Source organism: Lentinus tigrinus (genome assembly GCF_003813185.1).
Source record: "Lentinus tigrinus ALCF2SS1-7 unplaced genomic scaffold L226scaffold_3, whole genome shotgun sequence".
NCBI lineage: Eukaryota > Fungi > Basidiomycota > Agaricomycetes > Polyporales > Polyporaceae > Lentinus > Lentinus tigrinus.
Window position 1 is genome coordinate 1992725 of NW_027137912.1, and position 14623 is coordinate 2007347.

General features: G+C 57.0%; 7 protein-coding genes and 1 non-coding gene across 8 annotated transcripts; 2 read left to right on the top strand and 6 right to left on the bottom strand.

Moving 5' to 3' along the window:
• The first annotated feature begins 23 nt into the window (after positions 1-23).
• Positions 24-3997, top strand: L226DRAFT_202225 (uncharacterized protein). Its single transcript, XM_067672825.1, has 3 exons — positions 24-237; positions 297-3196; positions 3262-3997. Coding segments are annotated over exons 1-3 (3474 nt in total). The 5' UTR covers positions 24-235; the 3' UTR covers positions 3834-3997.
• Positions 3998-4282: 285 nt separating this feature from the next.
• On the bottom strand, positions 4283-6669 carry L226DRAFT_501043 (uncharacterized protein; the record flags this gene model as incomplete). The annotated part of the gene is made up of 6 exons (XM_067677809.1): positions 4283-4765; positions 4829-4919; positions 4970-5130; positions 5196-5534; positions 5595-6314; positions 6369-6669. 6 exons carry the CDS (start codon positions 6667-6669, stop codon positions 4512-4514), a joined length of 1866 nt encoding a protein of 621 aa, XP_067541062.1. The 3' UTR covers positions 4283-4511.
• A 141-nt stretch (positions 6670-6810) lies between these two features.
• On the top strand, positions 6811-7390 carry L226DRAFT_202254 (uncharacterized protein). Its single transcript, XM_067672826.1, has 3 exons — positions 6811-7000; positions 7058-7249; positions 7299-7390. The coding sequence occupies exons 1-3, from the start codon at positions 6954-6956 to the stop codon at positions 7306-7308; spliced, it is 249 nt and encodes an 82-aa protein (XP_067541063.1). The 5' UTR covers positions 6811-6953; the 3' UTR covers positions 7309-7390.
• A 220-nt stretch (positions 7391-7610) lies between these two features.
• L226DRAFT_543066 (nucleotide-diphospho-sugar transferase) lies at positions 7611-8826 on the bottom strand (the record flags this gene model as incomplete). The annotated part of the gene is made up of 2 exons (XM_067682172.1): positions 7611-8535; positions 8657-8826. The coding sequence occupies 2 exons, from the start codon at positions 8824-8826 to the stop codon at positions 7611-7613; spliced, it is 1095 nt and encodes a 364-aa protein (XP_067541064.1).
• A 750-nt stretch (positions 8827-9576) lies between these two features.
• On the bottom strand, positions 9577-10752 carry L226DRAFT_202296 (uncharacterized protein). The gene is made up of 6 exons (XM_067672827.1): positions 10432-10752; positions 10324-10374; positions 10247-10274; positions 10082-10177; positions 9980-10024; positions 9577-9924 (listed from the first exon to the last, which is right to left on the bottom strand). Exons 1-6 carry the CDS (start codon positions 10500-10502, stop codon positions 9706-9708), a joined length of 510 nt encoding a protein of 169 aa, XP_067541065.1. The 5' UTR covers positions 10503-10752; the 3' UTR covers positions 9577-9705.
• On the bottom strand, positions 10511-11131 carry L226DRAFT_566977 (uncharacterized protein; the record flags this gene model as incomplete). The annotated part of the gene is made up of 3 exons (XM_067683961.1): positions 10511-10716; positions 10777-10905; positions 10960-11131. 3 exons carry the CDS (start codon positions 11129-11131, stop codon positions 10511-10513), a joined length of 507 nt encoding a protein of 168 aa, XP_067541066.1.
• An 843-nt stretch (positions 11132-11974) lies between these two features.
• L226DRAFT_t29 lies at positions 11975-12046 on the bottom strand. Its single transcript has one exon. It is a non-coding gene; the product is annotated as a tRNA-Glu (tRNA).
• Positions 12047-12138: 92 nt separating this feature from the next.
• On the bottom strand, positions 12139-14478 carry L226DRAFT_479331 (uncharacterized protein). The gene is made up of 12 exons (XM_067676844.1): positions 14170-14478; positions 14049-14116; positions 13934-13996; positions 13675-13876; positions 13490-13618; positions 13327-13436; positions 12982-13268; positions 12808-12924; positions 12679-12751; positions 12530-12622; positions 12411-12468; positions 12139-12349 (listed from the first exon to the last, which is right to left on the bottom strand). Exons 1-12 carry the CDS (start codon positions 14306-14308, stop codon positions 12294-12296), a joined length of 1395 nt encoding a protein of 464 aa, XP_067541067.1. The 5' UTR covers positions 14309-14478; the 3' UTR covers positions 12139-12293.
• Between the last annotated feature and the right edge of the window lie 145 nt (positions 14479-14623).

Sequence of the window (14623 nt, forward strand, 5' to 3'; positions counted from 1 at the left end):
GGAGATGTGTGCGGTAGTGGCACGCGAGTGGGCGGCAGCGATCAGTGTGACCCGGGCAGGAGTTGATGCAGGCGAGCGACAAGCCGCCGTGCTCACTGCCCAACGCTCGTTCATCACTTCCACCATCATCTCCTCCGCCGTTCTTCCAGTCCGACGAGCAGGCCATCGCAGTCGCGGGTCGCTCGTGGTCACCGTCGTTGTCGCCGTCGTTGCTTTCCTTTTCGCCGTTCTTTCAATGTACGTCTCCGTTGCCGCCTCCGTTGACCCGGCCTTGTCTCAGCGCGACTGGAATGCAGGACCTCTACCAGAGCCCCCGTCCCACCTGTTGACCTCAAAGCCCGTATCGCCGCTCTTCAGCAACAACAACATGCCAATGCTCAGCCTGCAGCAGGAACCACTACATCGCAGCCTCTTCCCAAGGCCAATGCTGTCGTGACTGGCAACAATGCGCTCCGGGACAGGATAGCATCATTCGAGAAGCAGGGTGCCGTTCCGAAGCCAAAGGGGAGGTTTGGCTTCGCACCTCCCATGGAAAAGGATGCGACCACGACCAAGAGGGGAGAGCTGTATGGTAACCGTGTCCCCGGTCTTTCTCGCCCTCATATACCCGTTCCGCCGTCGTCCAAGTCAGACAAGAAGCAGCCTAGGTCTCGCAGTGCGTCCCGTCTTGAACTCGATCGCTATGCTACGTCCCCCAGCCCTCCAGGCTCGCCATTCATCGTCTCCGACAATGGAGACTCTGTCGGCGACGTCTTCTCCGACGGCGATGCCAACTCCCCGAATGATCCCGCTTCTTTGGAGGAGAGCCAGCAACAGAGCATTGATGCCCTCGTCGAGTCCGCGAACGATGACGTTACAACGGAGGAGCAGGAGACAACGGAAGTGCCGTCGGTTGCGCCAGCCGACGTGGATGGCCCGTCATCAGACCGCCCCGACCCTGGTGCAGATCAACCAGATGAGTCCCCTGCAATCGCTGAGCTGCCATCAGACCCAGAGCCTGCAAAAGATGCGCTCCCTCCTGTAGTTGATGCCACACCATCCCAGCCGGAGCCTCCCGCACCTTCCGAACTCAAAGCTCCCACTCCTCCGCCCGTTGTGGAAGTTGTGGTGAGGGATTCTGAACCCGAGCCGGAACCAGAACCTGCGAAGGTTCTCGTGGAGGATGCGGTTGACCCCGCTGTCCAAGCGGTCATTGACGAGCTGGATCGGGCAACTCGTTTGGGAGATGCGGGCAGTGTCGTCGTCCCTGCAGTTTCACTGCAGGCCATCGCTGAGCTAGGAGTCGCTTCCGATCAGCAGCAGAACTCGGTGCAAGACTTGCTCGACCAGCTCCTGCTTCAGCAAGACGCACTGGATGTCGCGACCCCGATCAAGCAACGCTTTTCGCTCAACGGGTCGTTGTCCCAGCTTGCGGTTCGGACCTACCTTGCTCAACAGTCCGAGCTGGCAGCGAAGGCTCCGGAGACCCCAGAGAAGAAGGAAGTGCAGCCGACGGTCAACACGCAGTCGTCCAGTCAGTTCTTGTCCCCCGCTACCCCTTCCGCTTACTCTCCGGACAGCCCGGTCGCTGAGCCACTTTCTCCCGCGAGTGACATTTACGCTGCTTACCTCGCTCCCACTCCCTCCGTGCCGTTTGGCCGTGCACTTCCCGCTATCCCTGAAGCTCCCGATTCACCTGCTGCATTGGCTTTCAAGAATACACGTCGAGGTACCTTTGGCACCGAATCTGGCGGCAGTACCCCTCCCTCTTCTGCCCCCCTTACTACGCCCAGCGACGACAGCAATACTTTCACTTCTTTGCGCGACAACTTGACCAAGACCAATGTTCATCTCGGACGGATTGCGTCTCCCCCTCTCTCTGTCGTCATCCCGCCACGCACAGAAACGCCCAAGCCTGCGCAGCCTGCCAACGGTAAGGCGGAGAAGTCCACGCCGCCAAGTCACCCGCCTCCCGCCGCTCGCAGCTTGCCTGCTCCCCCAGATTCTGCGGGTTTGTCGGTCACGTCCCCTGAATCTGCGTATTCCGCCACTTCGTCGTATTCCGGTGAGGGTTCCCCCTCGTCGGGGACCGTTTCGAGGAAGGTATCGACTAGGCGGAAGATGATCTCTCCGCTGCCACCCACCTCTCCATACGAAGAGCCTGTCCTCACACCTATTGAGGGACCGAAGGGCTTCCGTGCAGTGGTGCACGAGAAGGTAGTGGAGGGGAAGAGCCGCCCGGTTAGCATGATCATGCAATATCCTGATCTTCCATCCCCCACACCTATGAATGCGGCGAATATGAGCGATCTCGCTATGCTCCTGGCTGATGCAGCGTTGCTGGAGAAGCAGTTGACGGATACTAGAGCACCACAGAAGCGGCTACCGTCTCGCCCAAGCGCGGGGCCGAAGGCCACCCCGACGCCGCCTCCTGCAACAGGCCGCGGTATCTCTGACAGGCCACGTCCGGTACAGGACTTGCCGGAGTCCCCTGACGACGCGGAGCTTTTCAATCGTCTGTCTCAGGATCAGAGCATCACTTCTCGCACTTCCCAGTACGACTCGTCCCGACAGTCGTCGCAATATGAGTCTAGCCGGAATTCTGCCCGACAGTCTCAGTACGAACACCGGCCTCTTCCTACGCGCCCCTCCATCGACCGTGAGCGGAAGACGTCGATGTCAGCGTCGAGACCTTCGCTCGACCGCAGGCCCTCACGCCCGTCTCTCGAGCGCATGCCTTCGAGGCCGTCGTTGGATCCCTCATCTTCAGCTCGACCATCTATTGACAGCACATCAGCACGACCCCAACTCCAGCCGATGTTCCTCAGCGCAGACCCCAACGCTGTTCGTATTCCCCTTCCTCCTCGACCCAAGAGCGCTATGGCCTCTTCGCGTAGTCAGACGTCGACGCCTCCGGTGCCACCTCCGAAGAGTCCTCCTAGGACTGGGTATCTGACCAACCTCCTTTCAAGAGCGAAGAGCTCAGGCAACCTTCGTGCGGACCCACGCGATAGCGTGGGTTCCTCGTCAGAGGACTCGGTCATGGTCTCCACGCCCCCAACGCCACCCTACGAGATGACCGCCAACGAAACGGGCTCTGTGCGCAGTTCACGTATATTCAAGAATAGCTTCTCGCGCGCGAGTAACTTCGCCGACAGATTGCTGCATAGGAAAGAGGGTAGCAATCAGAGCCCGGAAGTTGCCATTGCGTCTGGAGGTACGTATGGTAGCAACCTGCGCGCATCCATGCTTACCGACACTGATATCTGTTCTTCATCGCAGATGAGGACGACCAGCAGATGGCTGGTTCACGATCCCTCCCACGACCCCCACGCCCTCTCCCACTCCCTCCCCGACCGCTTCCTCCCCGCGGACTGCCGCCGCCTGTCCCTGGCGAGCAACCTCCAAGCAACGGTAGCAGTACCAACCTTGCACCGTTACCTCCTCCAGGTCAGCCTGGCCTGCAGCGTCGTGGCTCTTGGAAGTCAATCGCAAGCGTCTCGACCACAGGTATCAGCGAGGCCCTCGATGGTGTCTACGACAGCTTCCCCAGCGTCCCTGACACCGTTCCGCGTGCTGGAGGCCTTCCCCCCGGCCCGAACGCGTACATCTCTCCCCGCCCTGCTCCTCGCCCTCCTACCGTCCCTCCTCCTAGCCAGCCGCTCCCTCCCCCTCCCAATCAACCCCTTCCGCCGCCTCCGCGCGGGGCATCGCATAACAACGGGCTCTCATCGGCTGGATATCCGGGTCTGCCCGCCAACCCCGCGCAGCGGCCGAAAACCCTCCCCTCGCGGCCGAAGATCCCACCGCAGAAGGCGCCGCCCACGGGCGCGCTGCGATCGGGCATGATTTAGGCGGTGATGCTTGTTGCTCAAGTGTACGTGCGTGTTTTGCTTTCGGATGTAATTATCTATTGGTTTCTTCTACTCTCTCCCCTGGTCCGCGTGTCCGCTCCTTAGTTAGTCTTAGTTCCTATCTATCTTACACCTCCTTCCTTGGTTTACTACCCTCCGTGTACATCGCCCTGCCCCTGCTCTAGTTACTTAGTGCCTAGTACCTACAGCTACAGCCATAGCTACATACATCAGTACCTACCCGCCCCCCGCACACACAATCATTGCAGCCGTAATGCTCCCAGCCCCGTACTACATCTCGCTATTGCACGCCTGTGCCACGACGATATGCGTGCACCTGGCTGTCGCTCTGTGCATTTGCCCCTGACCCGCTCTGTACATGGCGCATCACACTCAGACTGCTTGCTTTCCGATGCTTGTGCATGTCAGCTACATATTCACGTTGCTTGCAGCATGGAATACATGATAGATTGGAGAAGAAGACTACTACTAAACTAGCATACATGCGGCGCGTGTTTGTGCACTTTCAATCACTACACTACATGTTCGAGGTAGGCTGTGCGCCACTGGGCGTAAGGCGCATGGAGCATATGAAAGACAATAAGAAGTCAACATGGGACTGAGAAACCGGGAGAGAGGACATAGATGGACAATGAACAGGTTCCAGGGACTGAGTACTCAGCCCCGAGCAGACGTGCCCCTGCGCTTCGACTTGGGCTCTGGCTCATCGCCCTGTACAGTGTCGGACGATGCACGGTTGGTGGATTGCTCGCGACGCTGGCCCGCGGTGGACTTCGAGCGAGAACGCTGCTCGTGGTCTGACTCAGCTTCGCCCTCTTCTTCCCGGAATAACTCCTCGGGCATCTTGCGCGCCTGTGCGAAGAATAGTTTCGCGTCCCGTTCGCATATGTTCTGGATGTAGTATATGTTGCCTGCATGCAAGCGCATACAATCAGCGCATGGTACGGATAGTGTCAAAGAAAAGTTCTACGCACCTCGTGGAACCATGAACATGCCTCCGGTAGACAACACGAAGTTCGTCTTGTGTACGCAAAACTGTACCGCGCCTTGAATGACATAGAAGACCTGAAAAAGGGTGAGGAAGTGTGTTGTACCAGGAAGACGACAAGACGCACGAAAGTGTTGTCCTTGGTGCCCTTCGTAGGCTTCGTCGACCCGGGCGGGATGATGAGCTGTCCCGCCGCAAGGAAGTCGCCGTCGCCGAAAATCTTCTGAAAGTAGAACGCGCCCTGTGCGGCGGGCTTCGGCTGCACCATGTTTGCAGTGAACGCAACACCTGCATACATCGACGCAATTGAGCACCAGACCCGTTCCCCGACCCACAATAGCAAACACACTCACGTCGCTCGACCTCCTTGTCCTCGTCGCCATACTCGCGCACCAAGCAGCGTGAATCCGTCTTCTCGTCCCAGCCCTCTTCCGGGTTGTACACGAGCACCTGCTGGGGCTCCGGCTCGACTGTGCGGCTCTTCTTGCGTGACTGGCCCCTCCGCCTGCGTGCGCCGAGGGGCTCGGTTGGCATCTGCGGAATACGGTGGATCTCCTTGATGCTGGGCACGAAGCTTTTGCCATTCTCGCGTCGCCCATAAACCACCTTCTCAAGCCTCCACCATGCAAGGGGCGAATACTTCCTGCGCTTGCTGCGGCGCAATCCATCGGTGTTCGGATCGTCAGGGGTTGCTGGAGAACGTGCATATATGTCGGATATGAACGCATACACCCAGCGACTGAGGTACGTACCTTCGCGCAGAACCACCTTCTTCTGCCGTGGTCGTCCTCGAGGCACTCCGTCATTCTCCTTTCGGCTGTTCTTGGACGCCTTATCCTCTCTGCCCCTCTTCCCTTTCTTCGACGGTGGTTCCTCCTCCTCCTGAGGCTCCTCGTCCATAGGTTGCTGATCCATATCGTCAAACCCTTGTGCGATCTCCGGCTCCATATCCTGGACATCGTCCTGATATACCATGCGCTGCTTCCCACGAGCCTTCTCGCTCGGCGACCGGTGGTAAGTCTCCATCTCCTCCTCAACCTGCGCTTCCTCCTGTTCGTCCTCCTCTTGGTCAAGACGTGTGAAGCTTGTGCGACGCGGAGTTTGGCCATTGCGAGGCGTACGCGATCCTTGGGGAGGGAGAGGGGGTGGTGAGTCGTCCATGTCCATGTCGTTGCCGTAGTCTCCATAGTCGTAGTTGGGAGCGCCGGCATCTCCGTCCGAGTCGTCATCATCGTCCCGGAAGACTGCAGACTGAGACAATCGTGAAGGAAGAGATGTGCGGCTTGCATTGCCGTTCGCCAATGACCGCTTTGTATTGAAAGAAGGAGAGGCGCGTGGAGAGGGTACGTCGTCGAAATCAACATCGGAGGTGTGGGCGACGGGACGTGAGGACGAGCCGACGCGTTGCACGCTCGATGTGATCGTGTTCATGCGTGTATGCGCAAAATATGCAGAAGGGCCGTGTGGCGTGCCTGTCTCGACGCGTCAAGATAACTCGAACCAGCCACAGGGAAGGTAGTACGCACTGTCGTCCAGATCCATAGAAATCTCTCCATTCTCATCCTCATCGTCCGACGGCGCTCGCACAGGCACGGGAGTCTTGTGGCCGCGTTTCTTGCGTGTGCCTTGTGGGCGGAAAGGAGTGCGCTGGTCGGCCTGGCTCATGACCTTCTCGAACGGCTCGAACTCATCGGTGGTGTCGACGATGCCGACGGCGATACCGGTCTTCTTGCCATGCTGGAAGTCGTCCGCGCGGTAGGGGATGTACTTCTGTGGGCCGCGGCGTAGGTTTCCGATGCTGCTCTTGCGTGCAGAGGCGGCGGGCATTTGTCGTGGTTGGCGGGAAGAATATGTTCAGCGGAGCCAAGCTCAAGGACGCGCGCGAACGGGTCCTTTTGTTTGGTTCGATTTACAATTACCCGTTTAGTAGCCTCGCGTCTGGGCGTCTAGACGTCTACCTCTTGATCATGACAAGCAATGCTACCAGGCTACAATCATAGTACTCTACATACTTACTCCTGCAAAGGCTCCTTGCGCTACAGGCCACGCTCAATGGCGGTGTGAAGGTTCCGCATGTATATCGAGTTCGCGAGGGTCTCAATAGCCTCGGTATGTCTGAAGATGGACGTCCCATCTGCGGTGTTCGGAGAAGTGTCCTGTAAGTAGGATACTTCCCTTGCGTCAGACCAGTGTTGTATGATATAATGTGTTGTAGGGAGTGCAGCCCGCGCACAATCTACGTGGCAAAAGTGGCAGTGAACACTGAAGCACGCGACTCCAGCCTTGGGGAACCCTTTCCAGTCAACCTACTCGTCGCATCGAGCTCGAAGATCTCGCGAGCGAACCGGAGGCACGCCCGAAGTTGGATCATGGATGGACATGAACGCGCAACCGTTCTGACTCCTGAGTTCGTTTATGCTTGCGGGCATATTGGGCCGCTCTCACGAGGCGATCAGCCGTACATAGACACCCATAAGTGATATCCCCGTATATCCCGCCAAACTGACGCGTATCATCAATATCATGGCCAAGGCCGGTTCCTGCCGCACGCTCGACGAGGTTGACTTCGTGGGCCGTGCCAACTGGTAGCGAGTACGCTCGTTCCATTAAACATTACTTACTTGTTCAGCTACCACCACGAACATGACCGGTGGGCTTCTACAATACAGAGCCTAGCTCGGTGAGCCTTGGAATACGACAGAGGGATGCACTGAAGATAGCGTACACACAGTGAGAATGTCCATCAACCCAGAGAAGAATTCGCGAAGCTACTGCAACTGGTACCCTGGCTTGTTCGAGAGCAGCATGCAGCTCTCGAGTTTCGCCTCGTACGTCGTGTACGTCTCCCTCCACGCCTGCGCCCACGTCTCCATCTCCTCCGCAAAGATGCCCCCAAACTCGCTCTTCCCTCGCCGTCTCGCATTCGCCTCGAGCTCGCCCATCGGCACCAGCGCATAGTTCTTGTTGTCGCGCGTGAACGGCTTGACCATCGTGTAGTGGATGATGCGGATGTCCCGCTTGATGCCCTCCCACATGCCCGGGCTGCGCGCCTTGATCGCAAGGTTCGCGTTGTACGCATACGGGAGGCGCACCACGTCCTTTGCGTAGAACGTGTTCAGCAGCGCCTGCTCCGCCTCGTGCCGCCAGTACTTGGCCGTCGGGATCGTCTTCACAATGTCGCGGAAGAGCGCCGCGTCCGGCCGCAGGAACAGCACGCCCGCGTTGAACTGGATCACGAACCCCTTCTTGTTCGTGTACACGTCCGGCGTCGCCGCGATGTTGTACGGCAGCGCGAAGAGCTCGTCAAAGTTGCGCGTCACGAGCGTGTCCGCGTCGAGGTACACCACGCCCCGCGCACCCGCCTCCTCGAGCTCCCAGAGCCGCAGCTTCGTGTACTGGTCGATGAAGTGCTGGTACACACCCTTGCCGTCGTCTGGCGGTGCGATTCGCTCCACAGGATGTGGCTGGAAGCCGGTGGCGGATGCCAGGCAGAGGCCGCGCGGGGACACTTGCTCGGGGATGTACATCATGAGCCGGCGTGCGGTGGTGTTGACGCGGTTCAGCGAGTGGCCGAGCGTGGCGATAGCCGTCGCGAACTCGTCCGTGAAGAAGCTCGTCGCGATCACGTTCCCGTGGTTATGGATGGGGTTAGGATCTCGTAGTGCATCTTCGTTCACGAGCGACAGGTTATGTCTATTGAGCGGTTATAACGTGGTCAGCATTTTTCTTGCATATATGCGCTCCCGAAGACGCGTTCGACGCGTTCCCGGGCGCGGGTGCAAGTTCGGTACGGAAGCGTAGGGGCAAGACTCACAATTGCTCCCAATCTGAGAAGACATTCGGAGGAGTTCGGTGCACGAACGCCCTGATTAACCAGAAGATGTTGAGGGAGAGCGAAAAGATCGCGGTCCACATTATCCAGCTCCATGAAGTCGGCCTGTCGAGTCCCAGCGCGTATAAACTCTTCCACCGCACCCGTGCCATCGTCGAGCGCATCCAGCAGCGTACGATGCGTAAGAGACGTAAGAGGGTCGTGAGGAAGACGAGGGGCAAGGAGAACTTTGAGGGAAGAAGAAAGAAGAGGAAACGAAGGGGGCGTAGGGGATTGGAGGCCGGAGGGCAGGCCATGCTGGAGACATATATGGGTTGTCCATTTCTGCAAGAGAGGGCAAGCACACGCAAGGCTCGGAGAGAGTCGCAGACTGCACCGCGTGTCATCCTCTCGGTCTCGATCGCCGCTGCATTCCTCCTCATTGGGCCCATCCGTCCATCCGCTAGTCCTCTCCTCGTCGCCTCGTCCTTGTCCTCGACCATGCTGCATACTTTATTGCTCGCCTCATCTCTCTTCACTCTCACCTTACCACCATATACGACCACCCATAGATCTAGGCCAGCATCCGAGGTTCGGACGCTGAAAAGTTGCTGACGTCGGCGCAGTACCAGTGAGCAGTGTTAGATCATCTACATAAAATAACGTGCATAAATAGGATCCGTGTGATAATGAGTACTTCTGCTGGTCTTGATTGCCGTGCTGATGCGCTACGATTGCAGTGCAGTACAGTGCTTTTCGAGACAACGTTTTAAGTTCTTCCCTCTGTTAAATGTTTCCCACAAACCTCGGGGGGCCGGGCGGGTGCGCACTTGCAAATGCAGATGACTCGTCCTGCCCCGGGTGCCGTGGCCGCCTGTGACCGCGCGACACCAAGCGTAACTTCGTATTCGTACAGATCGACCCACCACAGCTCCGTAATCAATCATCATACATACACAACACTTCATCCGGGGCACGGCGTGCATACCCAAAATTCAGGACCCCTGACAGCACCGTGACATGCACGTGATGCCCGACCAGTCTCAAACAAGTCACGAATTCCCCTTCGGAAAAACCTCGGATAAATAGAAAATCGTGACAGGAAAGGTGTCACGGGTATGTCCGGGCGCTGTCGGGGGTCCCGACATTTTGGGATGCACGCCGTGGGGCCGCGCGGATACGATGAGGGATGGACTGGATCGTGCAGAGCTACATAGAAGGTGCCTAATACGAGCAGGTGAACGGACCCGGAAATCCTCCTTCTCGGTATCCTGAGTGCCGCATGTTAGTCGCGCAGTCAGCGGACGAATTTCACGGGTCTCCTACCATCGATGATGCTGTGGATGCTCGCACCATTATAAATGCCCCCTTCTAAACCCGTGCAGCACGTCAGCCCCTCATCGACATCCCTAATAGTCGATACTGAACTTGCGCGACAATGGCCGCCCAGAACACGGTCTTCGCCCTTTGTTTCCAGGTCGTCCAGAGCTCCGACCGCGGCGTGAGGTGAAACCAAAAGACGCCCTACGATCACCGGGAACCGAAGATGAGACACATCGACTTGCAAGGCGAGACCTGCAGTAGGGTACTCACGGAAATGCCGTATGTGAACCAGCTGTTGCTGCGCGGGTTCAGCTCGCTGCCGAGAACATGTCCTAATTGGCACGTACCTCGCGAACAGGGAGCTTATCACGCCAAGCAGGTCGTTGAAGAACGGTATACTGGACGTCATGAGCGCATCATCAGCATATACGCGCGTCGTGGATATAGCACAACACCTTCCGGAAAGGATCAGAAGAGCCCTCACACTTCCGCAATGATGAAGCCCAGCACCCAGATCGTGGCGCATATACTAATTCAGGTCAGCCATCCCGTCCACGTATGCGACGCCATGTGCTTCGAGGTATGGCCCTTCCTGCGGAAACTATCGGGTGATGCATTGAAGTCACTCACGATGTCGACGACTGAGAGGAACGCAGCGGCGAACGGTAGCTGCACACCGACTTTGACGCTCCCCTGGCGGCCAGCCGCGCCTACCCCGACCATGGTTATGAGGATGGCGCCTGGGCGGATATACCCACGTCAACGTAAGTTGCCGGCATGCGCAGCGCGGGTGCACTCACCCATGATAGACGCGAATGACGCGATGCTCAGGTACGACTGCCCGTTCAGCGTCCGGGGCAGCGTCAATACAAGACAGACGATGGCTGTGGCCGCAGCCCAGACAACCGAGCATGGTGCTCCTGCAGTAACTGGAGTGGATGATGTCAGACGGGTGGTGTGCATGCAGGTTCGTCGGAACTCACTCGCGTTGAAGGCGATGAGACCCGTCAGGACGTGGCTTCCGGAGGTGAAGACCATGAAGATCATCTGGGCTGCGCCGAGGACTTCGCGCCCTATAGGGCCCCGCGAGGACTTCCCCTGCGTCGGCCATGTTATGGACGTGCGGGTATCGTATTCTGAAGGAACCGATGACATATCCTGTCACGGTCGCAGTGGCTGCAAGACCCTGTAACCGCATATGTGCATGTCAGTCACTGTCAGCCACGCGCTAGAGACGATTTGAGACGGCTCACGATGATGAGGAAGCACCCTGCGACGACTCCGACGGTCGCGAAGACGGACGGGATGGATAAAATCTGCAAGATGGGAGACCCTCAAAGCATCAGTCATCTCTGCTCCATGCGTAGATGGTTCCAGGTGCTCCACCCCGAGTGAAACAGTGCCAGCCAACATGAGTGCGGACGTCTTCCACCACTACATCGTCCTGTAATGAACTATAGAGCATTTGCGTCAATCACTAAGTACCGCGGCAGTCCGATAGGTTATCAGGCACTAGTACTCACTTCCTGCCTCACCCTCGCCATCCCCATAGATATCGTCAGCTCCGCCCTTCGCGCTCTGACAATAAGGATAGGTTCGGTCGATGTATCAGTAGTGCAACTGTGCCGAGGAGTGGAGGCCTCGCTCGTTGTGAAGTACTCCGTTACGGTGGACATCGTGGCCAGTGCCCAAGGACGGTCGAGTGTTGAGCCAAGGATACTCTGAGCATGTCATGCTGGCTCTGCCGCTGCAGGCCCTATCGCAATTGGGATGGGGCTGACCATGTTGGTAGTTGCAGGTGAAGTCATTGCGGTCGACAGTAGTGGCGCCCGTTCTCGTACTTCTCTTGGATATTCCATCTTCTGCTTTTGATTGCTGATATGCGCCATACCCACAATGTTATGAGAAAATGATACAGACTATATCCACCATTGTCGACGAATTCCTACTCAGCACGCAGAAGTAGGCTTGCAAGAAAGACAGTCTGTCCGTTCGATATTCCGACACGGGGAATCGAACCCCGGGCTATCGCGTGAGAGGCGATAATGTTAGCCACTACACCATATCGGATTACGACTTCACACGTAAGATAAATATGGAGGGAATGAGTTCCCCTTGGGAACTCTGCAAGACCTCAAAGAGACTTACATATTACTGGTATTGAGCGGAAGTACAAGTACGTATGTGACCACGGATGCTAGCGATACATAAGCTCGTTGCAACAAGTGAACCTGCCGTTACACACGCGAGCGGTCTCTGATATCTGAAGTCTGCCACCCAGGCCAGAGACGCATCGAGGTTTTGGGTCATTACTTCATTAAATAGCTTGGTTGGCACAGGTGAACGGCGACGCGAATGCCCCGTCGCGGTAACCTGCAGGATTACGAAACATGTCAGTGACACGGACAGAATCGAGGGACTCGAGGAGCCTTACCATCGACAATACTTTGTATGCTGGAGTACAAACCAGCGATCATGATAAATACTCCGACCTGATGCGGTCAGCGTAAGTCAAGGCAATATCGACACTGAGCTCGAGTAGCGTGCACGTACCAATATGATGAATCCCCAAAATATCGTCTTTAGAGTCTGCCCCCACGAGGAGAATCTACGCTCGGGCGGATTGAGGTGGAACCAGAAGATACCCTGGTCCGGCAAGTTAGACGTCACGTGTAGAGCGAGGAACTGGCAAGGGTGCTCACCGAAATACCGTAGGTGAACCAGCTAGCGAAGATTGCAGAGATAACGCCGAGGAGTTCGTTGAAGAAAGGGATGCTACGGTGGAGAGTGCGTCAGAAGAGCACAGGGAAACGGGATACGATCCTACTCACACTTCAGCGATGACAAAGGCCAATATCCAGATAGCAGCGCAGATGCCGATCCAAGTCAGCCATCCCGTCCAGGTGTGAGAGTTCATGTGTCGGGAACTGGGGCCCTTCCTGCGGAATCTACAACGACGGCATGGTGAACAATCGTGCTAAACGACTGAGATGAAATGGACATACATCCTGACGAAGATCAGCTTCGCGCAGACATGTCCGTTGATGACGCCGGCGATGATGATGGTCGGGAACGCCATGCCGTACGAGACCTTGCGGAGGATAGTGCCGGTGTTGCCAAGGGCAGGGGAGACGGTGTGTTCTCCGGTGTACGCATATACGACCACGCCAATGATCAAGTACAGTGTGGTGTCCGAGATCTGCAATGCGTAGAGGGCCTTCGGGAAATCTTCCGGCTTCTTCATCTCGGCAATGAAGGTGAAGAAGGCGACGTGCCCAGCATATGCGAAGATCTGTAGGAAGAGACCGGTGAGTCGAGAACGAACCGCCAGCCGAGTTGCATCCGCTTACAATATCTGTGACCGCCAGGAAGGCCTTATAGAACTCGAGGTTCGATGTGACTTTCACAGTCCCCGTGTGACCTGCGACACCGACACCGATCATGGTGATGAGGACCGCAGCTATATACGAACATCAGCTACACGCATCTCTGGACGGAATCGACGATACTCACTCAGGATAGAGATGAAGGATGCAACACTCAGGTAGGAGATGCCGTCCAGCGTCCGGGGTATAGTCAACACGAAACAGACGACGGCCGTCACGACTGCCCAGACTACCGAGCATGAGGCCCCGGCGGTGACTGAACCCAACGAATGTCAGTTGAGTGTTGTTGCGCCGCACAATGAAACGGCTCACCGGTATCAAACGCGATGAGTCCAGTAAGGACGTGACTACCACATAGAAAGACAATGAAGATGACCTGAGCCGCGCCGAGAACTTCACGCCCAATCGGTCCGGCTATGATCTCTCCTGCGTCGGCCATGTTGTGAACGTGGGGGTAGCGGAGCTTGAATTGTCCAATGACGTATCCCGTAGCGGTCGCAACACCGCCAAGGGCCTTTCAACGTACATCCCTGTTAGCAGCAGAAGAGTTTCCATACTGAAGCACACGCACAAGCACAAGAATGATGCCTGCTACCATCCCGATACTGGCAAAGACGGAGGGTATAGAGAGAATCTACGAGGACGGTTAACAGAGAAGACACAATTTACGGGAGAACAGGACGTACACCAAGCGATACCGTCTCTGCAAGCATGAGCGCAGCCGCTTTCCACCAAACCATTGTCCGGTACTTGACTGTAGCGACAGCGGTTAGTACTACACGTGCATGGCAAAGCAGACGGACGTACTGTCTGCGCTCTCATCTTCGTCCCCATACGTGTCATAAGTATGGTGCTGCGTCGCACTCTTGCCCTTCTCATTAGCAATTTCGTCATTCGCTGAATGAGCGAGACTTGTTCTTCGTGTGTCGTGTACAGTCGTGGACATCGTTCACCGTGGTGATGGGAGAGAAACACCGGGTCGCGGGGGGGATTCCGGGGTGCCTCCATAGGACAATGAGTGTTAAATACAACCGCGCTGTTTCCGACAAGTGGGCAGGGTACCGAAGGATTGACGGCCGACGCCGCTCCATCTATTTTGCATGAACCCCATGTCGTTGCGGACGAGAAAAGGAATGTAGACGCTCGAAAAAATCCGCCGTTCGCTTGGCGCTTCCCGCTTCGAAGTTCGGTTTTCCCGACTCGGCCCAATATGCTCGGGGCTCGGCGCACACCCTTCTCCGCCTCGAGGCTCTGGTACTCC